This window comes from Eurytemora carolleeae, unplaced genomic scaffold (assembly GCF_000591075.1).
Source record: "Eurytemora carolleeae unplaced genomic scaffold, Eaff_2.0 scaffold1028, whole genome shotgun sequence".
In the NCBI taxonomy this organism is placed as follows: Eukaryota; Metazoa; Arthropoda; class Copepoda; order Calanoida; family Temoridae; genus Eurytemora; species Eurytemora carolleeae.
In genome coordinates this window covers 98,493-121,520 of record NW_019397130.1, presented here as the reverse complement: position 1 = coordinate 121,520, position 23,028 = coordinate 98,493, and the positions used below count along the sequence as shown (strand labels likewise).

The 23,028-nt window shown below is 31.8% G+C and overlaps 1 protein-coding gene across 1 annotated transcript in view; it reads left to right on the top strand.

The window, feature by feature from the left end:
* The window catches only part of LOC111712180 (vacuolar protein sorting-associated protein 13D), a 119,976-nt gene that overhangs the window by 52,531 nt on the left and 44,417 nt on the right, over window positions 1–23,028 (top strand). Inside the window, exons 68-89 of the mRNA XM_023486726.1 lie at window positions 347–407; window positions 1,950–2,023; window positions 2,881–2,961; window positions 3,916–3,978; window positions 4,170–4,252; window positions 5,623–5,729; window positions 5,949–6,021; window positions 6,469–6,529; window positions 7,503–7,548; window positions 7,900–7,940; window positions 9,588–9,687; window positions 10,859–10,952; window positions 12,011–12,094; window positions 12,374–12,501; window positions 13,085–13,148; window positions 13,461–13,530; window positions 15,459–15,507; window positions 15,632–15,721; window positions 16,395–16,473; window positions 17,878–17,945; window positions 19,741–19,793; window positions 21,865–21,935. Coding sequence (XP_023342494.1) covers window positions 347–407; window positions 1,950–2,023; window positions 2,881–2,961; window positions 3,916–3,978; window positions 4,170–4,252; window positions 5,623–5,729; window positions 5,949–6,021; window positions 6,469–6,529; window positions 7,503–7,548; window positions 7,900–7,940; window positions 9,588–9,687; window positions 10,859–10,952; window positions 12,011–12,094; window positions 12,374–12,501; window positions 13,085–13,148; window positions 13,461–13,530; window positions 15,459–15,507; window positions 15,632–15,721; window positions 16,395–16,473; window positions 17,878–17,945; window positions 19,741–19,793; window positions 21,865–21,935 — 1,640 coding nt within the window. The remainder of the gene's footprint in view (window positions 1–346; window positions 408–1,949; window positions 2,024–2,880; window positions 2,962–3,915; window positions 3,979–4,169; window positions 4,253–5,622; window positions 5,730–5,948; window positions 6,022–6,468; window positions 6,530–7,502; window positions 7,549–7,899; window positions 7,941–9,587; window positions 9,688–10,858; window positions 10,953–12,010; window positions 12,095–12,373; window positions 12,502–13,084; window positions 13,149–13,460; window positions 13,531–15,458; window positions 15,508–15,631; window positions 15,722–16,394; window positions 16,474–17,877; window positions 17,946–19,740; window positions 19,794–21,864; window positions 21,936–23,028) is intronic.

Below are 23,028 nucleotides of genomic sequence, written 5' to 3'. Positions count from 1 at the left end.
CCTAATTTAAAAAAATAATTTCCCTCGCCCCCTGACTAAAAACTAACCTGAGAAAAATTCTGGAACATTTGTGTCGAGACTGAGCTTCCATAAAATTATAAAAGATATGTTGGGACCAATGTTTCTAAGAACTATGTCTAATTTTAATTCAGATATTTACTTTGACAAAACTCACTGAGTTGGACCTCTAACTTAGAGTTGAGACTTAAGAATTAAGACTTACAGATTTTAATTAACGGCCTCTGTACAGTTACTGTACTGCATATTGTACATTAGATAGTTAGAAGTTCGCACATTTAAAATGTGTTCTTATTCTTTCGGATAATTTACATTTATAATATTTCAGTGATTCCAGAACAGCTGGACTTTATTGTGCAGACTCCGCTATCAGTTTCTCCACTATTCAGGTCTAGTGTGCCTAGAAACTCTCATTTAAGGGACGAGGATATCATTACCATTGTTACTCACATAAAGGGTAACGATGTGAATTCGACACGCCCCTTTTTTAATAAAGGGTCCCTTAAAATTAAGACCACTGTCCCATTAAAGGGAGTGTTCAGATATTTCTATTGAATAATCTTTTTAAAAAAAGTGTTAAATTCTCGCATTTTCCTTCAGCAAAAATCCGCAAGTCCCTTTTCAAGAAAATATACTCAAAATTATAAATTTTCACCTTTTCAAATTGTAATGATTGATCAGGGTACCTTTTGAATCAGACATGCCTGTTTTAATGGAGGGTTACTTGAAATTGCGTCTACAGATAATTTAGTTTCTTTTTGCTTTTGTCTTCTGGTACATTGCATTGATTATATCAATCCAATAATAAGTTTGATTGTTAACAAGCTTTTTTCAAATTATAAGTTTTTTAAAAATTAAAGAGAAACTTTTTCTAATGGACAGCTTCTCTTGACTTCTATGTTTATGTGTATCCATGCTGTTTTCTAATGGACAGCTTCTCTAGACTTCTATGTTTATGTGTATCCATGCTGTTTTCTAATGGGCAGCTTCTCTTGACTTCTATGTTTATGTGTATCCATGCTGTGTTCTAATGGGCAGCTTCTCTTGACTTCTATGTTTATGTGTATCCATGCTGTTTTCTAATGGACAGCTTCTCTTGAATTCTATGTTTATGTGTATCCATGCTGTGTTCTAATGGACAGCTTCTCTTGACTTCTATGTTTATGTGTATCCATCCTGTTTTCTAATGGGCAGCTTCTCTTGACTTCTATGTTTATGTGTATCCATGCTGTTTTCTAATGGGCAGCTTCTCTTGACTTCTATGTTTATGTGTATCCATGCTGTTTTCTAATGGGCAGCTTCTCTTGACTTCTATGTTTATGTGTATCCATGCTGTTTTACAACTTAATAAAATTCAAATCAAATATTTACATTTGTTTCAAGAAAACATATAGAAAATAACATATTTTAAAATATACTTATGAAACTTTAAAATGGTCTCATAGTCTCACAGTTTAAACAATCCTTTTTTGACTCTTCTTTGATCTTGAATTCATTTTTCCATTTTTTTAAATATTTTAAAAGTAGTTTTTAGTTTAGACAAAATGTTAAATAAATGTTAAATATAAAGAAAATATAATAAAGACACTTTACATTCTGTTCAAAACTTTTTTACTTCTTTCAAAGATTGAATGGAACTTAAACTTTCAGTTTGGAGAAAAGAACTAGAGAGCTCTTCTGCTTCAATTCTCAATTATTTCCATTGGTTTATTTTCTAAGAAACCTACTTGCCCAATGCCCTTAAAAAGGGAAGATTTTTTATAACTTTTTTTAATGCCCTTTTTTTGAAATGTTGTAAGTTTTTATCGCTGCATTTTGACTTTTGTAGAAAAAGGGGGTGGGTTACGGATAAAAGGGAATTTTATCAATATCAGGTCTCTCCCAATTTTGTAAAAAGTACCATTCATAAATCTAAAAACAAATATTTTTAGTTGAAATTCTCGAGCGTGAATCTGGTTATTATTGACGACTGTAAAGACGCAGATTGCCCCCTCATTGAACTTAGGTAATATAAAGTAACCGGGTGATAAAGTAACTTTATCGACCTCTTCTGAAAAATAAGTTGAGTACAATTGAATAAAACTATGCACGTTATTGCAATGGGTATCATGTGTGCGAAACAAGTTTTTGCTGTGATTTTTACTTTTTCTAGTTGTTTTCGACCAAAAAAAAATAGCTAAACTAAAAATCAGAGCAAAAACTGTTTCGCACTTAAATGCTCAAATTAGTTGAAGAAATTCCATTTTATGTTTTTACATAGTAAAGTGAGTGAATATGAAAATTAACAATTACTTAGTCGTGTTCCTTTATGTGAATTTTTAATACTGTAAGAACCACAAAATTTAGTTTATTTGTAACTTGAAAATCCACTATTAGTGGATTTGACTAAACCCTTAACTCTCAAAATAAACTGATTTCTTAGGGTTTATACCACTTTAATCAAATAATAAACTCTTTAAATCTCTTTAATGATAATGAATCTAAAACTCTAGAACTCTGTCTTAAACTATCTCATATCTATCCAACCTATTGTTTCTGAGTAAAAAGAAAGATATACCTTTAAACAATTTCTATTGATAATCTGGTAGCATGAATATTACAGGATAGACTAATGCATAAAAGAGTTGAGAACCCTTTTATACCAAAGCGTGCCTAGCCTAGCGGAGCACGCTTGTTTGGTACAAAAAAGTTCTCAGCATAAACAGAAAGAGTTGGTGCAGATTTTCTCTGGAATGGGTCTTTTTCCACTGTTCCATGTTTATGGGACAATTGAAAGTCATAAATTGAGGCTTGATGTCGTATTCCTATTCCAGATTTTTCTGGTTCTCACTGTTACAATCCTTTATAAAAAAGCTTTTCTAGTTTGAGTCAACCGCAGCTGAAGCAGCAGTATAATGGTGACGGAGAGCTTCACGCTAATATATCAGCTTCTTACTACAACAGGTTGACTTGTACCGTACTGTACTAGCAGATTCTGTACTGTGATTTGGTTTTTAAAGGGGATCGCTGCTCGGCCTTTATACGGAAAAAGGGTTCTTTGGTTATTAGCTTTATTAATAGGTTTCTTTTTATTCTCTTTATTCATCTTATTTATGAAGGATAAAATAGGTTTCTTTTATTCTCTTTATTCATCTTATTCTTTAAAAACATTTATTTTTCTTTGTCACGATATAATGTTGTTAATATTTTATTTTATTTTGAAGATATATATATTTTTAAATTGTTGAAACTTAAAACTTTTTTATGCTTGTCATTGTGGGCAAATATTCCAATTAATAATTATTTTCTCCAAAAATATGTTTAATATAATGTCTGAGCTGGAAACTGGTTAATCACAATACTTTGTTAATCTGCAGATTAATTTAATCTTTATTTGATATCCGCATTGAAGTAAAGAGATTAAGCATCATTCCTCAAATTAAGGGTGCCTTCAGTGGATATCAAGATCAAGTGCTTAAGATTATGAGTAACTAACTCAAAAGTTCCCAGCTCTGATGATTTTTTAATTTAAAGGGACTGACTAGGGATTTCCAAGTGCAGCCTATTATTCTTTTTTAGGAATTATTTGACATTACAATTTATCCAAGCTAGCCACATTATTGACATTGTGACTTCATTTGGAGGGACATTCAAGTGCACTTGACATTAGAGTTTATCCAAGCTAGCCACATTAATGCCATTGTGATATCATTTGGAGGGACATTCAAGTGCACTTGACATTATATTTTATCCAAGCTTGCCACAATAATGACATTGTGATATCATTTGGAGGGACATTCAAGTGCACTTGACGCTTACAGTCTTTCTAAGGTTGACAGCGATATTATTATAAATATTTCTGATTAATAGATTTCATTTCAGTTTTCATGAGCATCAAAAAAAAAAAATTTATTGTAGAGAGCTGTCGGCTTGGGAACCTTTTGTAGAACTTTGGACTTGTGCAGTCTTTTGGACTAACAGGTGGACACATATAAATCATTGCTGACACACAACATGACACACTTCATGACTAACACTTAGTGACTTTTATGACTGACAAACTGACATTCATCATCACTCACAGGCAGACACACTTCTTGACTGACAGACGGACACACATCATGAGAGACAAACAACTGGAGTTCAGTTTAATGTTTATTTGTTTACTTTAGGCTTAGCCGGCGGAGGAATAAACTAAGTTTACATATTAAATCTGATGACGTCATTAATCTAAACATAACTTCAGCTATGCTAGGCAAGCTATAATATTTTTGGAAAAGTTACTTTTTTTAACTTAAAATCTAAATATTTTAAAGTTAGATAATGTTGTCAGAGTTTTGTTTATTTTATGTTTCAAACATTACATTAATAAATTTTAGAGGATAGTTATTATTTTATAGATAAAGATATTTAAATAGTTTTGTCTTTTTATTGTACTTTTATGAGTTTAATTGTTGTAAGCTTTTTAAATGTTTGAATGATATTTAGTTCCAGTTCTAAATATTAAGTTTAAAATGTTTGCTTTTGAAATGTTTAAGTTTAATTAGTGGACATTTTTGGTTGGTTATTTTAGCCAAACAATTGACATATTGGGTTTGGTAATATTTGGGATGGACATATTGGGTTTGGTAATATTTGGGATGGACATATTGGGTTTTATAATATTTGAGATGGACATTCCTTTCCTAGGGGACACCCAAATCACCTTGAACCTAGCCGAATGCAGTTAAGGCTAGGAGGTCTTTTAATTTCTTTCTAAATTACTGCAAGACACTGATACATGTAATGCAGCTGATAAAGGGAAGTTCTCATTACACAACAATGTCAGCAATAAACCTGCATAGATGGCCGATATCAAAAACAACTGGAATAAATATAGAAACTCAAGAGTTGATATTGAAATACTACGAATTGCCTGATCAGCTCTCGAAACTGCATATTAACCCTCCTGGGGGGCGGGGGTATGCAGCTAATTGAATGAGCAAAACAGGACAGCCAGGAAACAAGAAGATTGGAAAAATAGTTTTCTGCATTCTGCATTAAATACATGTATCAATTAATTTGTTTCATAAAAAAATTATAAATAAATAAATTGATAAAGTTAAAAAAAAATATTTGGGATGGACATATTGGGTTTGGTAATATTTGGTATAGACATATTGGGTTTGATAATATTTGGGATGGACATATAGGGTTTGGTAATATTTGGGATGGACATATTGGGTTTTATAATATTTCGGATGGACATATTGGGTTTCATAATATTTGGGATGAACATATTGGGTTTTATAATATTTGGGATGGATATATTGGGTTTGGTAATATTTGGGATTGTAATGTTTCTAGTGTTACGAAATCTGTCATAGTTGTTAATGTTTCGATTGAACATTTTTGGTTAATTTGGGAGTAGATATTTTTGGCTCTTTTTTAGATAGACATGTTTGGCAGATGTTTGGTTTGGTTATGATTGGGATTGATATGTTTGGCGGATATGTTTGGCTTGGTTAAGTTTGGGACGGACATATTTGGTTTGGTAATGTTTTGATCGGTGGTGTTACGAAATATTTCAGAGTTGTTAATGTTTATTTGGAAATCTTTGGTTTGGAAATATTTGTTTTGGTGTAGAGTTGTACCGTGTTGTCCGGACGAACTGGGGTGAGGACTACTATAGAGGAGAGGACGGTTACAAGGACGAGGAGTGCTTTCAGGAGGACGAACAGGGAAACAGGAGGGTAAGTCGGAGGGTCGAAAAGGGTTAAGTTTCAATTTTTTAGCAGTGTTTTTTATTTAGGCCCGGCCCTTTTTGCTTCAAAAATAATATTTAACCACTGTGAAAGATTAGTTGATGAGTTGACGAGTTGATGAAAATATACTGTGCTGTACTGTACTGTACTGTACTGTACTGTACTGTACTGTACTGTACTGTAGTATACTGTAGTATACTATTAAAGGTGTATGAGGCGTGTACTCCCGGTATAAGAAGAAGAATTCCTTTTGTACCCTATGCTCTGTACAATAACACAGGTAACCAAAATATATTTACTTAGGAAATACGGTTTTTATGTTTTTTACATTTCTATCTTTTCGCTTAATCTATCTATTTATCTATCTATCTAATAAGGATTATTTTTCCAGTTTATTGATGTACAAATTTTTTATATATATCCTCTTTTTTATCATTTTAATATATATCTATCTATCTATCTACCAGGATGCACCCTCTATATATTATATATATATCCACTTATTTAGCTTCTAAATATATATATCTTTATAGCTATATTTAAATTCAACCATTAGATTAACGTTTTTATCATTTTAATATATATCTTTATAGCTATCATCTATGTACACCAGGATGCACCCTCTGGTTCTTAAAACCCCTTCTATATATAATATATATATATCTTCTTATTTATCTTCTAAATATATATCTTTACATTTTACTTTATCTATCTATCTATCTACCAGGATGCACCCTCTGGTTCTTGCCTAAGTTGGTCAGCACAGACTCTAAATATACCCGATCCAGGTAGAGGCATATTTATTAGTTACAACGAAGTCATTTCGAAAGTATGTTTTAATTGTTTTCTAAAGAAAAGAGAGATTTAAAACTGGATCTTTGATGAGCCAGCTATGAGCCATGATAAGCCAGGAGCTGCTGATCATAGCAGTGTTGTTTAATCCAAGCTGTCAGAATTTAATGAATTCAAGCCGCGTCTCAAATCCGCCCAAAACCGGTTTCAATTGAACGCCGGCTTAAATCTTGAAACATTGAATACAATTTTAAGCGAATAAATAAAATTTTTTTTTCAAAAACGATCGTTTTTTAAAAAGTGATCGATTTTTAAAAAACATTCGTACAAAAAACGCTCGCAAATTGTTTTTATGAAAACGATCGTTTTCAAAAACGATCGTTATTTGTTTTCTAAAAGTTCAAAACGAGTGGGTCGTTTTTAAAAACGATCGTTTTTTCCGAAAACGAAACGATCGCTTTTGAAAACGATTGAAAAATGAAACAACAAACGATCGTTTTCAAAAACGATTAACACCCCTACCTATAGTTACTTAATATATACTTTTAGTAATAGTTTTTTAAGTTATTTGTTATTTATTTTAATGAGGTTATAGTGTATAAAGGGATAATGTACGCTAATTCTTTACTGATGAATAGACGTACTTCGTATTTTATTATTATACTATTATATGTATAATGTATTCTATGCAAAAAAATACAAATTTTCCTTGTTTCACCAAAAGCGCAAAAAAAAATAAAAAGAAATGGACATTTGATTAAATTCTAAAAAGTTTTTTTGCATTAGTTTGCAGTCTGTTGTGAGGGCTACTCTTCAATTTTTTTCTCAAATTTTGTATGATTATTTTATTTCTTAGAATTAATACAAATATATTTCTTCCTTTAGAAATATTTTCCACTCTAAGACTAAAAACTTTCTTTGAAAAACTTTTATTTTATTTTTTATTTTTATTTATTTTTTATTTGTCAGAGACTTGTCTGAGATGGATTATGATCAGGATAGAACATGGAGACAGGTGAATATATGAATGTTTATGTTTGAATAACGTGGTAATCTCTGTTTGTCTGCTTGTTTCTTTGTTTTATTTGGATGTCTGATCAATACTTTTGACCGGTTTCCCTCAAATCGTGATTAAAGAAGCGGGGAAGATTCTTGAATCTAATATTAGGATCCAAGTTTCAAAATATTCAACAATATTTTTTCTAAAGTAAAACATTTCATGTTTGTCCAGGGCTACATTTTTTTTTGGGGGGGGGAGTAAAAAGAACAACTGGACATTTACTAACAAGTTCTTAATGCCGTTAGAATTCCGTTTACCAAAATGATTTTTCATAAAAATATATTAATTTCTCCTTTCTGTGTTTAGGTTAAAGATGGAGAAACTGTTTCTTTTGCCTTCAAAACTAGGTGGAGATACTTTTTTACTTTAAAGGGACTATTAGCGTTATTTTATGGGAGCCTCCATGAAAGATGGATTTACAACAGTAACCTTGAAAGCTTTTTCTGATCACGTACGGATGAGATATCTATGTTTTCTGATCACGTACGGATGAGATATCTATGTTTTCTATTCTTTTGCGGTTTCTCTTCGAAAGTTTTTTCCACAATTTTGATCAGATTAAGGTTTCGTACCATTGTAAATCGGGCATTGCTATCTTTGTTTGTCCGATCATAACTCTGAAACCTCTGGAACGATTTGCCTCAAATTTTGATCGGTGACCTCTCATATAAACATTAAAAGGGTCTGTAAGCGTAATTTCAAGCGACACTTTATGCAGAGATGTCAATGCCCGATTTTAAACAGTACCCTTAAATGGTTTATCTGATCAAGTATTAACTAGATACTTATATTTTTTCTTTAAATTGATCTTCATTTGCGGTCTTGTTTTGTAGAAGCAATGGAGATACTCACAGAAAAAAGAACTACGTTGTAAATCTGGCATTGTCATATTTGCATGAAGGGTCACTTGAAATTACGCTTACAGTCCCTTTAACATCTTGTTATATACTATTCATACAGGCTTTTGGTCACTTGAAATTACGCTTACAGCCCCTTTAACATCTTGTTATATACTATTCATACAGGCTTTTCACTTAGTATTCATGAAGACATTTGTATAATCTGTATAATCTGTATGTAATACTTCCGTTCTTACTTCACTTAGCTATACATTCATTCTTAGGAAGAACTGAATTTATTCTTAATTCATTTATTCATTTATTTTGCCTCTATTATTATTATTATACTTCATTCATTCATTCATTAATTAATTAATTAATTCATTTATTCATTCATTCATTCATTTATTGATTTATTGATTTATTGATTTATTGATTTATTGATTTATTCATTTATTCATTTATTTACTTATTTACTTATTTATTTGGGATTAAATATGTTGTAATTCATTTTTTCTCTTCATCCGACTTGTTTTTTCTTTATTTTTATGTAAAAAACATGGGGAAAATAGGGGGAAAATTTTTCGACTTTTTTATTAAATAGCACATGTTTTAATGTGTGCAAAAGAAACTGGGAAAACATGATAAATTAGGGAAAACAAGAAGGAAAGGAATCTAGAAAATATGGTTTTGGTCAAAATGATCTTTTTTTTTAATACTTGTGTGTTTATGATGATAGACCAAAAAATGAAAACAACCAGTATCTGTATTTAAATTGTTCCCTTTAAAGGGACTGTAAACGTAATATAAAGTGCATCGAGTGGGTTGTCCCGTGTCCGATTCACAACGGTAACCACAGAAGCTTTGTTTGATCAAGCCTGAACTAGACGGCTATTTGTTTTGTTTTTGAAAACTGATTATTTTTTTGTGGTTGGACTAACAAAAGTTACTTGCGCATTTCTTACTTCAGGCACTGGAGAAATTTTTATAATCAAACACTTTTCAAGACCAAAAAACGACGTTATCTTCCACATCATTAATTAGATACAAGTTTTTCAAGGATACCATCGTGAATCAAGCATGCCATCCTTATAATGAAAGGATAACTTAAAATTACAAGGACAGTCCCTTTTAAATCAATTTAATTTATTCTAGATCCAAGATTCGGCATGAGAACACACACAAGTCGGACACACATCTACTTGTCGTTAGGGTAGAAGGCTGGAAGGAGTGTAAACAACTTTCCGTCGATAAGGTAAAGTTTCCTGTCGCGAAGTGTAAATTTCTGTCGAGATGTTCATGTTTTGTCGACCAGGTAAGGTTCCTGTCGCATAAAGGTTCCTGTGGAGATTGCCAAGTTTTTCTCAAAAAGGTCAAGTTTCTTTCGATAAGGTCAAGTTTCCTGTCGAGATGGCCAAGTTTCTATGGATAAGGCAAAGTTTCGTGTTATGATTGCCAAGTTTCTGTCGATAAGGAAAATTTTCTTGTCAAGATTGCCAAGTTTCCTGTCGATATGGTAAAGGTACCCATTGAGATTGCCAAATTTCTGTCGTTAAAGTTAAGTTTCCAATCAAGATAGACAAGATTCTGTCGATACAATAAAGTTTCTTGTCGATAAGGTATAAGTTTCCTTCAAAAAGGTTAAGTATCTGTCAATAAAGTATAAGTTTCTGTCAATAATTTATAAGTTTCTGTCAATAAAGTATAAGTTTCTGTCAATAGTTTATAAGTTTCTGTCAATAAAGTACAAGTTTCTGTCAATAATATATTAGTTTCTGTCAATAAAGTACAAGTTTCTGTCAATAATATATTAGTTTCTGTCAATAAAGTATAAGTTTCTGTCAATAAAGTATAAGTTTCTGTCAATAATTTATTAGTTTCTGTCAATAATTTATAAGTTTCTGTCAATAATAAATTAGTTTCTGTCGAAAAGGAATAAGTTTCTGTAGGTAATGTCGATGTTTCTCTCGACAGGGAATAAAATTATCATTGTGAAGGAAATTATAAATAATTATAATCCACCTGGGTGTCCCCCCAGAGGGACATTTTCCTAATTTGAAATTAATGAATCCAATTAGAGAGAACAACTTTGTTTCACACCGGCAAATTAGTGTTCAACAAATGATATATTAAAGAGGAAATTATTGTTAAATTACGTAATTTCATGTGAACCTTCATTAGTAAAGAGTGCCATGTTCGATTTACAACAGAGTCACATTAAAACCTTTGTCGGATCAAGAAGGCATTTCATGTTAGAAAAACGACAATATCTTCCACATGATTAATCAGATAAAGGTTTAAAGGGTACCGTTTTGAATCGGCCATGCCACACTATATATGGAGGTCACTTGAAATTACTTTTAAGATTTTTTTATGGTTTTCGTAGGCTAATCATCAATGAGATTAAGATTAAGATTTTTCTACAGGTTGGAACTTTTTTCCGAAATGTGCATGCGGAGAGGAGAACTGATTCATTAACTGAGATTCCCCCGGCCAGACTAGTTTTCCAGATATCTCTAGGAATATACACATTATTATTATTATTATTGTTATTGTTATTGTTATTGTTATTGTTATTGTAATTATTATTTAAAGTATAATTATTATTATAATTATAATTATTTATAGTTGATATAGCTGATTTTTATTTATTTTCATGCGTGGTTTCTCTTTAGAAGTGATTTACTTGCAGAAATGCAGATCATGCAATGATGCTGAAGAGAAAAGAACATTTTTTAAGTTTAACGGTGATATCTTCCTATATGGTTACACTCTGTTATTAGTTTAATGGCTATCAATTGTAAATCGGGGATGTAGCTCTCTTAATTGGAGTCATCTAAAAATATGTCAAGAGTCCCTTTAAATAATCTTATAATCTCTTAAATTATGGATAAACCTTTTCTTCCCATTGTTTAATATTAATCATTCTCATCTGATTCATGTTGTTAATCCATTTTTAATTTGATCAAAATTAGTTTATGTCCAATTTTCATTAATTAGTTTCCCCTCGTGATATTTCTGTTCAATTCCTATAAAGTATCCTAATATTGGAACACCGAACTAATTTTGAGAAAATAAGAGTATTAAGTAAACCAATCTTAGCTTAGAAGGAGTGCTTAGGATCCGGATCCGCAACATTTCGGCTTCCTGTATACACTTTCCAGATATGCAAATCCTTAACTTACCTTTTGCTCTCAAAACACCTATGTGTTAGTTATTTTTCAAAAGAATTTCCCCAATTTCGACTTCCAAAGTGACTTTTTCCCAAGTGGCAACTTCCCAAATTTACAATTTCCCAAGCAGCTACAGCTAGAATAGGCTAAGGGGCCAAGCGCCGCAGCTAGGTCAGACTTGGAAAGTTGCCGCTTGGAAATTGCACATTTGGCAAGTTGCCACTTGGTTAATCCATCGAATACAAAATATCTGATATCTCGCAAAGAAATCCCAAAAACTGTTTTCATATCCTAATAAGCTCTGATTCAAACAATTCTGTTTTGGGCGTCAGGTTCAGGCATTTTTGTTTAGCTGAGTCTTAAACAACATTTGGAATTTTGGAATGAATAATGTAATATATACAGAAGGATCTGCTAGAAAGCTGATAGCTGTCCGATCAGCTTTAGAGATAGAAAATCTACTGGATATACCCTTTAGAATAAGATTAGGTAATTTAGAATATTAAATGTATTGTATGTATAGTCAACTCCAAAAAAAGAAAATAATAGGGTTTTCAGCACTATAACTCAGCAGTACATTTAGATTTAGATACGCTTACATTTTTTATTTTCATTTTAAAATGCATACATTTTACAGGTTTTTTTTTCTCTTTTATTTCAAAATCTTCGACTGCTTACTTTTGAATGCCCAGTTTATTAACAGATATTAATAAATTCAGTTTATAACAAATTACAGATTATGGAGATAAAGAATTTTGTCATGTTTAGAAAACATAGCTTTGCGAGTAGCAGATACTAAAGAGATTGAGGTTAAACCTGGAGCACGCACTCCGCTACCCCTTCTCTACTGCTGGGCTAATATACTAGCTAGACCGGTCATATCCAGCTCACATCAGGTACAATACTGCTGGGTCAATATATTAGCTAGACCAGTCATATCCAGCTCACATCAGGTACAATACTGCTGGGTCAATATGCTAGCTTATCAGTCATATCCAGCTCACATCAGGTACAATACTGCTGGGTCAATATATTAGCTTATTAGTCATATCCAGCTCACATCAGGTACAATACTGCTGGGTAAATATACTAGCTTATTAGTCATAGCCAGCTCACATCAGGTACAATACTGCTGGGTCAATATGCTAGCTTATCAGTCATATCCAGCTCACATCAGGGACAATACTGCTGGGTCAATATGCTAGCTTATCAGTCATATTCAGCTCACATCAGGTACAATACTGCTGGGTCAATATGCTAGCTTATCAGTCATATTCAGCTCACATCAGGTACAATACTGCTGGGTCAATATGCTAGCTAGACCAGTCATATCCAGCTTACATCAGGTACAATACTGCTGGGTAAATATACTAGCCTATCAGTCATTGCCAGCTTACATCAGGTACAATACTAGAGGGTCAATATGCTAGCTTATTAGTACCTATATTTTAAAGAATTTTTAATTCATGTTATGTTCAGTGGGAGTTTAGTAAGACCCCAATCCATTGGTGCCATATTCTTCATCACTCTAATAATACACTTGGTGAGTATATTCATTCTTTATCATTTATTCATATAATGTTAAGACCGGACATGAAAAGGCAATTTTTTTCATCCTTTTGATATCATTTACCAAAAAGTTTTATTGTTTTTACCCGAAATTCATATATTTTCCCTTAATTTAGCGAATAAAACTCCTTAAAAATATGTTTCCGCTCCATGCAAAATACCTAACTTCGGGGGGGAGGGGGGTCTAAATATAGGGAAACAGTGATTTTTGAAGAAAATATTCATTCCTATCAAAATTAAAATCTAATTATCTATTGGACCGCCTTTATCAGTCTCCTTCATTCAGAAATGCATGAGTCAAAACACAAGACGAGTGAACAACTGGATTCTTTTCGTTTCTGTGTTGCTGTCTGCAGGTATTTTTAAAAATTATCTGACAGAACTTATATAGGCATTAAGCGTAGCAGTAGCATGTAGTGCTTAGTGGTAAGCTTTGAAATTGAAGCATTGCAAATCATAAACCCTTATTACCTTCAAGAATTATTATTATTATAAAGATTTATTCACACACAAAGATATAAATACATATATAAATGGTGTAGTTTAAATTTGTTTAAATAAATTTTTTTTGTTGGAAATTTTTGAAAATACAGGTTTCCAAAAGAAAAGAGAAAAAATATGCAAAATTATGCACAAATAGAAAACATTGATTTTTACTCATGGACTGTACAATTCTTGGTGATTTTGCGTACATAAGCTATCTATGTTTATTTATTTATCTATGGTTCTGATTCACAACAGCACCCTGTAATTCTTGATTTCCAATCTGTTTTATATTTTAAAAATATTAAAATTTACTTTATAGAAGACGTAGAAAATAATTATTTACAGTCGAATTTTTGAAACTTTTTTTTATTTTCAAGGTATGCAGTGCATGTAACGTCAGGAGTGTTAAATTCACACAGTACGCTAGCTTACACTCCTGTTTTGCGACAATTCAAACATTGTTTGAAAGGGTTGCGGTCATTGCCATATTAGCATTACCTTTTTAGATATGAATCTTAAATGACTTTTTTTGATTTGATATCTGAGTTTTTATCAAACCACTCTGTAATTGACTGCACACTTAATCAATTCAATTGATTTTTCACTTCTGAACTATTGATATTTCTGTCAATGCTCTGTATTTTAGTTATAGAAAATATTTATTTGATTATTTATATCTTTCTTCCTTTATCTTTCATCATAAATCAGTTTTCTAAATCCATGTAAATTTATGTGAATCTCACACTTTTTTGTATAGTCAAAAGAACTGAGCTGGGAACTTTAGAATGGTGGATATCAGGATTAATACTTAATCCTCTCTTTTTGCTAATCTCGAGACTAACATAATCTAGAGATTATGTTAGTCTCGAGATTAAATATTTAGATCAACAAATTTGATTCTAGGAACACCAGTTTTGTTGGTTTTCTTGACTAGAAGGGCCTTTATTTAATTTCTCACCCATTTATTTATCAATACATTAGTAAAATTGGTTAAAAAAGAATCTGAAGCGTTTCATTAAATATTTTTCTTCGCCGATAAATTTACAAAATGGCCGACAAGAAATTCTTCTTTATTTGTTAGAAATTGCGGATTTCTCTCATGGGATAGAATTTATTTTCAAGGCTGTCATTGGTCAATACAATGTACGAACTATATTCCTGCACTCTCATTGGAGAAATCAATGTACGGATATCCAAAGAGAGAAAAAAGAGTGGATTAAGGACTAAAATTAAAAGTTTCCACAGTGGATATTCGGATTAAGTAGTTTGGATTAAAGGTTGTACGTTCTAAAGTTCCCAGCTCTGTAAGCGTAATTCAAAGTGATACTTCATGCAAAGAAAGCAGTGTTTTATACAGCTTAGTCTGATGTTCATAATTTTAGAATCTGATTATTTTCTATTGTAGGTTCTCTACAAAAATTATTTGCGCATTTCTACTGTAGAAAAAATACTAGGGAATTATCCGGTTTAAACTGTTTCAAAACTAGAAATACGACAATATCTTCCATATTATTGATAAGATACACGTTTCAAGGGTTTCGTTGTGATTCAGTCATTGCCATCTTTGCATTCTTCAAGGGATATATATTTTTAATGATAACCCAAGATTTGGTGGAAAGGGTGAATTAAAACAACTGTCATGTTTTTCCTACTATTTATCAAAAAAAAAGTATTGATTTCCATTAAAATCATTCAAGAACAAATTATGTGCGTATCTTTTATGGAATAAAATGTTATTTTAGTTTCACTTATTCCCATTGTTTTAGGAAATATTTTTTTATTTATTCTATTTTATTAGAGTGAAAGGGTTTCCTGACGAATCTGTTCCTATTACACCCAGCTCCAAGGTATTTAAATCTAATTTATCCTTCAGGGGCCCAGGACCCCTCCCTATTTACGCTCTGAGGGTTACAGTAAACTGTTATTATTATTTGAAATATCAAAGATTTTATTTTATTTTTAATATTCCAGGCGTGGATTCAGCCGGCTCATTTAATCAGTATTATACCTCCTTGTACTGTTATAAACCTTCTACCCTGCAGTATACAGTACACAGTACAGGTATATACTACAGTTTACTCCAGTACTTCGGAAACATCGAAAGAATTTATCAAATGTCGTCTTGACAATTTTTCAATGGGATTTTTACTATTAAACGTAAAAGTAATTGTAAAAATAATTAAATAATCATGAATATGCGGGGAAAATTTTAAAGAGCTCCATATAATCATTTAATTAAAAAACTTAATATCTTCAGCATTCCACTATCAGAAAGTTAAGGATACGACATTTTGTAAAATTCTTGCGATTTTTCCGATGTATTGAGTTAAACTGTATATATCTAGATTTAAATACGGGGCTGAAAACTTTAGAATTGGATACCCTTAATACCGATCTGAATATTCACCGTGGACACTTTTAAATTCTGCCTAATCCGCTCTTTTTCTCTATGTTTGGATATCCCTACCGGATTCTGACCAATGAGCCCAAAATTTCAAATTTCCTGGCTTCTGATTGACTGTTCGGGATTCAGGAGACTTATAGAAACATTCCTGGATACAAACCTAAGGTTAAAAGTAATCTTGAGATTGACATAAAGAGGAGATCAAGCATTGATCTCGAAATCCACAATTCTTAAGTTTTCTGTTCAGTTTTGGTAAACTAATATACTTGCAGTACACTCATGAACTACAGTACATGATACAGTGCACAGTACATCATGTATATATTACAGGGTGAGAAAATAACTGGCAGTGTGGGAGCCGGTCAGCAGGCTCTTCTCAGTCTTGATATATTCACTCCATTTATTATAGGTAAAGTTGTAAACCTGCTTTGGAAAATCCCCTTTAAGACTAAAATAGGGACCAGATCTAATAATTAGCAAGAAGTAGTTGAACTAGTTTTATTTTGAGAAGTGAAGTGATTCTTTTTAATCTACGTATTTAAACTTTTTATCCTATTCATTAAAGATGGTCTAATGGCTTTTTACTCTTTTTTTATAAAAATCGTTCACATTCTCTTCCGTCCAATCCGTTGAATTCGAATTAATTGGGGAGGGGACTTATCTACTATCTTTGGGAACAAAGTATATTAGATGGGAATAAAGTTTAATAGATGGGAATAAAGTATTAGATGTGAATAAAGTCTAAAAGATCGTAATACAGTCTATTATTTGTTAATATTGTCTTTTAGATGGAAATAAAGTTTATTAGATGTGAATAAAGTCTATTAGATGGAGAAAAGTCTATTAAATGTGAATAAAGTCTATTAGATGGGAATAAAGTCTAAAAGAGGGGAATAAAGTCTTCTAGATGAGAATAGAGTCTATTAGATGGGAATAAAGTCTATTAAATGTGAATAAAGTCTATTAGATGGAAATAAAGTCTAAAAGAGGGGAATAAAGTCTTCTAGATGGGAATAGAGTCTATTAGATGGGAATAAAGTCTATTAGATGTGAATTAAGTCTAAAAGATGGTAATACAGTCTATTAAATGTGAATAAAGTCTATTAGATGGAAATAAAGTCAATAAGATGGGAATAAAGTCTATTAGGGAATAAAGTGAATTAAAGTGGAATTGAAAAAGGGAGTAAGGTGGAAAGAACTAAAAATGAATTGGTATTGAAAATTACAATACTACATAAAGAGAAGTAAATGTAAAATAGGTCTCAAGTGAATTGTATTATTTGTCCAACTTTCCAATCAAAAGATTGTAAAGTGTATTTAGAATTGTATTTTTCCAGATAATTCCCTTTTTCTGCCAAATAGCTTTTACAAGATTGAACCCAAACTATCTATCTATCAATCTTTTTATTTAACTTCATATCTATCTATCTATCTATCTAATTATCTAGCCATCTTTTAATTGATCTATCTATCTATATAACTACCTATAACTATCTACCTAACTAGCTTTCTATGTATTTATCTAACTAACTAACTAACTAACTATCTTACTATCTTAACATCTATCTTTCTAACTGTCTATCTTTCTACCTGTCTGTCTATCTATCTATCTATCTATCTATCTATATATATATCTATCTATCTATCTATCCAACTAACTAAATATCTTACAAGATCCATCCAATTACATTTATTACTCAGAATACTGTTTATAAAGATTACAAAAAATATCTCAGAAAATCATTAAACATTTGCTTAGCTTTATGTGATTGGAAAACATGTACTTTCATATAAATATATCTGTTCTTTATAGAACTGGGATTAGACGGATATCCTGGAGTTGGTTCCTTAATCATACAACCTGGAGTCCAGCCTTTCCAGGTATATTCCTTAATCATACAACCTGGAGTCCAGCCCTTCCAGGTATATTCCTTAATCATACAATCTGGAGTCCAGCCCTTCCAGGTATATTCCTTAATCATACAACCTGGAGTCCAGCCCTTCCAGGTATATTCCTTAATCATAAAACCTAGAGTCCGACCTTTTCAGGTATATTCCTTAAAAATACAACCTGGAGTTCAAACTTTTAAGGTATATTCCTTAAAAATACAACCTGGAGTCCAAACTTTTAAGGTATACTCCTTAATCATACAACCTGGAGTTCAACCTTTCCAGGTATACTCCTTAATCCAACCTTTACAGGTATATTCCTTAATAATAAAACCTAGAGTCCAACCTTTCCAGGTATATTCCTTAATCATTCAATCTGGAGTCCAACCCTTCCAGGTATATTCCTTAATAATAAAACCTAGAGTCCAACCTTTCCAGGTATATTTCTTAATCATACAATCTGGAGTCCAGCCTTTCCAGGTATATTCCTTAATCATACAATCTGGAGTCCAACCCTTCCAGGTATACTCCTTAATCATACAACCTGGAGTCCAACCCTTCCAGGTATATTCCTTAATCATACAATCTGGAGTCCAACCCTTCCAGGTATATTCCTTAATCATACAATCTGGAGTCCAAGCCCTTCCAGGTATATTCCTTAATCATACAACCTGGAGTCCAACCCTTCCAGGTATATTCCTTAATCATACAATCTGGAGTCCAACCCTTCCAGGTATATTCCTTAATCATACAATCTGGAGTCCAACCCTTCCAGGTATAATCCTTAATCATACAACCTGGAGTCCAACTTTTCCAGGTATTTTCCTTAAAAATACAACCTGGAGTCCAAACTTTCCAGGTATATTCCTTATTCCTTAATTATACAATCTGGGTATATTCCTTAAAAATGCAATCTGGAGTCCAACCTTTCCAGGTATAGTCCTTTATCAAACAATCGGGAGTACTTCCAGGTATACTCCTTAATCATACTACCTGGAGTCCTTCCAGGTACACTCCTTAATTATACAACTTTGCGTACTTCCATTCTCCATCCCCCCCCCAATTAAACTCCTAAAACAACNTTTTAAAACTTTTTTCTGATAAAATCAGTGTTTTTTTCTGATTCTTAATATATGAAACAAATTCTTCTGATTTATTTTATACTAGCTTGAGAACCTAGCGTTGCCCAGGGTACTCATAGTTACTCCCGCCGTTTACCCGCGCTTAGTCGTAAATTAAGATTATAGCTATTTCTCTAGAAAAGTGGATGTAATTAACTTATATTCAAAAAACCAAGCTAAGCACATTCCGTGGTTCTCCTAAGATTTCCCCCAATTTAAAATTTGAGGCAAATTGGTCAAGGGGTTCATGAGTTATGATCGGAAATTCAAACAGACAAACAGATATTACAACTTCATTTAAATAGAAGCATAGAGTCAGAATAAATATAGCCAACCAAACCGTAATAAAAATCAAAAATAATGCAGTTCTCCAACACCCTGGGAAGCCAGGGATGATAGTTTATCCGTCAAAATCATTTTTTTTTAGCGGGAGGCTAGGTTGTTTTTAGCATTTCAGTTAGTTTAAATTAGAAATATTTGTATTTTCAAAAGTCAGAACTTTTGTGTTGAGAATTTCGGTATTAAACATTGATCCTCCAATTCATAAGTACCCACATTTAATATCGAGATCAAGTATTTTAGATTAAAAATACACAACAAAAAAGTTCCGATCGCAGACAATTTAAAAAGTTTCTTTAGATAAAAACAAAGCAAATGTTTTTTAGGCTAGAATAAAGTTGCTGGATTCCCTTGATAGGCCACTTTATCTTATTGCAAGGTAAACAATTTCATTATTATTAAAATTATTTTTATTGTTTTTATTCAAGGAGTAAGGAATAGAAGGGAGATATAACTGACGCGGTTCGCCCTACCATATGATTGCAGACAGTACTTCCTTTGTAAAAGAATTATTTGTCTGATGTACAATTACTGTGTATACCATAACCTATTCTGAATATTTCTTATACAAAGCATGTATAATCATATGGTTGGGCGAACCGCGTCAGTTGTATCTCCCTTCTATTCCGTACTCCTTGGTTATTATCTTTATCATACAATTTTTATTATCTAACTAAGTATTTAAGTTCTCAGGTTATTTATCCTCGGCTAACTTTAAATCAATCATAAGCCCTTGGCAGAAGAAGATAAATTAGTTTCTCAAATTTTATTTTCTTTACTGAATACAAAAAAAAGGTTTTTCACAAAAGAAAATGAAAATTGATAAAAAGACAAAATTGGCAGAAAATTAAGAAATGAATGATGCATTAGAAAGAAAAGAGCAATATTATCATCTAAAAAGAAAAGCGCAATAATATCATCTATAAAGTAAGGAAAAATAATTAGATGAGAAATCAATGATAGCAAGGAATACAAAAAAAAACTTTATTAAAAAAATGTACTGCAGTTTCTTGTAGACATGTAAACAAATTAGCCAGGGCAGTGTTGACATTCCTCCCAGAAACTGCAGTTCAATTTCTGTAAATTATTACATTTTGTAATTCTCCAGGAAATATATATTATTCAACTCTGCCAGGAACTGTGTAATTCTCCATGTAATACACATTTTTATACTCGCCAGGAATTGTGTAATTCTCAAGGAACTAAATATTATTATACCTTGCCATGAATTGTTTAATTCCCCAGGAAATATATATTATTCAACTCTGCCAGAAACTGTGTAATTCTCCATGTAATACACATTTTTATACTCTGCCAGGAATTGTAAAATTTTTCAGAATTACTCCCTTTTTGATGAATTGGGGGAAATTCTTTTTATTTTTAAACTTTTTAATCCAAAAGATTATTGATTTTCCTTTAAAAAATTATTAACTTTCCCCAATTAAATCCCTTAAAATATTTGAATTGTGGGGGAACATGGTTTTCAAAAGGGGAGGGGGAAGAAAAATAATTTTTCTAGAAAACATACACCCCTGAAAATTCTCCTGGAAATATATGAATCCACCCAACCTTAGCTAATGGTTTTGCAAACATAAACATTTTGCAGAAAAAAAACTATTTCTGGAATCATTTTTCTTGCAACAGTCCGAATTCAATTTAGTTAAATCTGATATTTTTAAGATATTACATGTGCTCTCTAAAAATAAGATTTCAAGAAAAAATTAAGATTGAATATACGCTCTGTAACCTTTTACATTTGCTCATCACATAATCTATAATCAATAACTTGCTCCATCACATAATTTTCTCAATTACAATTTGCTCAACACATTTCTCGCTATATCACATCATTTGCCCAATCACAAATTGCTTAACTATATTATTTGCTCAATCACTTAATTTGATTAATCACATAATTTGCTCAATTACAACATTCCCACTGTCACATTATTTTCTCTATTAAATAATTTGCTTAATCACATAATTTGCTCAATTACATGATTCCCACTGTCACATTATATGCTTAATCACATAATTTTCTTAACACATAATTTCTCTATCACATAATTTTCTCTAACCATTTCATCAATCAAATTATTTGTTTGAAGACTTCACAAATAATTCTTCAACAGCCTAGGGAGGGAGGGAGGAAGGGGGGTATTTTCAAATATGTTACTATTATTTTCATGCATGGATGGTTTGGGGTGTCCTTTGTGGGTAACCCTGTATGAAAGTTTCTTATTTGTTATTTGATATTTAAAAATTTAGATATGAAATGTACAGTACAGTACAGCAAAGTACAGTACAGTACAGTACAGTACAGCAAAGTGCAGTAAAGTACAGTACAGTACAGTTCAGTACTGTACAGTATAGTGCAGAACAATACAATTACAGTACAGTACAGTACAGTACAGTACAGTACAGTACAGTACAGTAGTTAACTTTTTCAGGGTTGCAGTACAATATGGAGGCTCTGTACACATCACTATTTACTCACAGTACTGGCTGGTTAACAAAACAGGTTATTTATGGTTTAATAAAGGACTAATAGTAATGATATTATCCTAATAAAGCTAAATTTTCTAATGCAAATATTATAAATTCTAAAATCAATTAAATGAATGCCAATAATAAGCAATTAATGATACTTGGTAAAATATCGTAAGTCGATTGTTAAAAATCCAAATTTTAACTTTTTGAAGAAAAATTAATGTTAAATTCTTTGACATTTTCTCAGAATTAGAAATCCTATATCTTTTGGAATTCTTGTTAAAAATGTTCAGTTAATTCATCAAATAATTGGAATTTTAAGGAGGTTCATTTTTTTTCAACGGGATCATGTTTCAGAGTCTGAATTTAATGAATTTGAGCCGCATCTGAAATTCGCCAAGAACCGGTTTCCATTGAGCGCCGGCTTAAATCTTAAAACATTGAATACAATTTTAAGTGGAACCAACCATATGAGAGTCGCGTCTCAAATTTAAGCTACGGCTCAAATCATTTTTTGAAAATTCCTTTCCCTCTCTTTGAGCATCATTTACTCCAGAAGTTAAAGATTTTTCCTCGTTATTTTCCGAATCCCCAGCTGCATGTTTCTTTTCAAATTCAAATTAATGATAACTTGGTCTTTGCTCTTCCAAACATATTAAAATAAGGCAGTTGCCATTCTATGTTGCGCGCAATGCTCCGTGAAATTCCAAAACAGAGAGTTTTTATTTTAATTAGATCTCTGGCTTTTTGTTCATAACCTCTTTAAACTTGTTGTAATTTCGAAATGCCATCTTTGCTTGATGTTGGTTTGTTTGTTAGTTTGTTTAAAGGAACTGGGAGCGCAATTTCAAGTGACCCTCTGAGCAAAGATTTTCAACAGTATCCATAAAAGCTTTGTTTTATCAAAATATGAATGAGATATCTATGTTTTAGTTTCTTTAAACTGTTCCTTTTGATTCGTTTTTTCTGTGCAAAACTGACTTACGCATTTCTTGCTTACGAAAGAAAGACTGGACAATTATCAAAATTAAACACTTTTCGCGAATTTTCCACAGGTTGATCAGATTAAGTTTTCAAGGGTTGTAAATCAGGCATTGTCATCTTTGCAAGCAGGGTCACCTTAA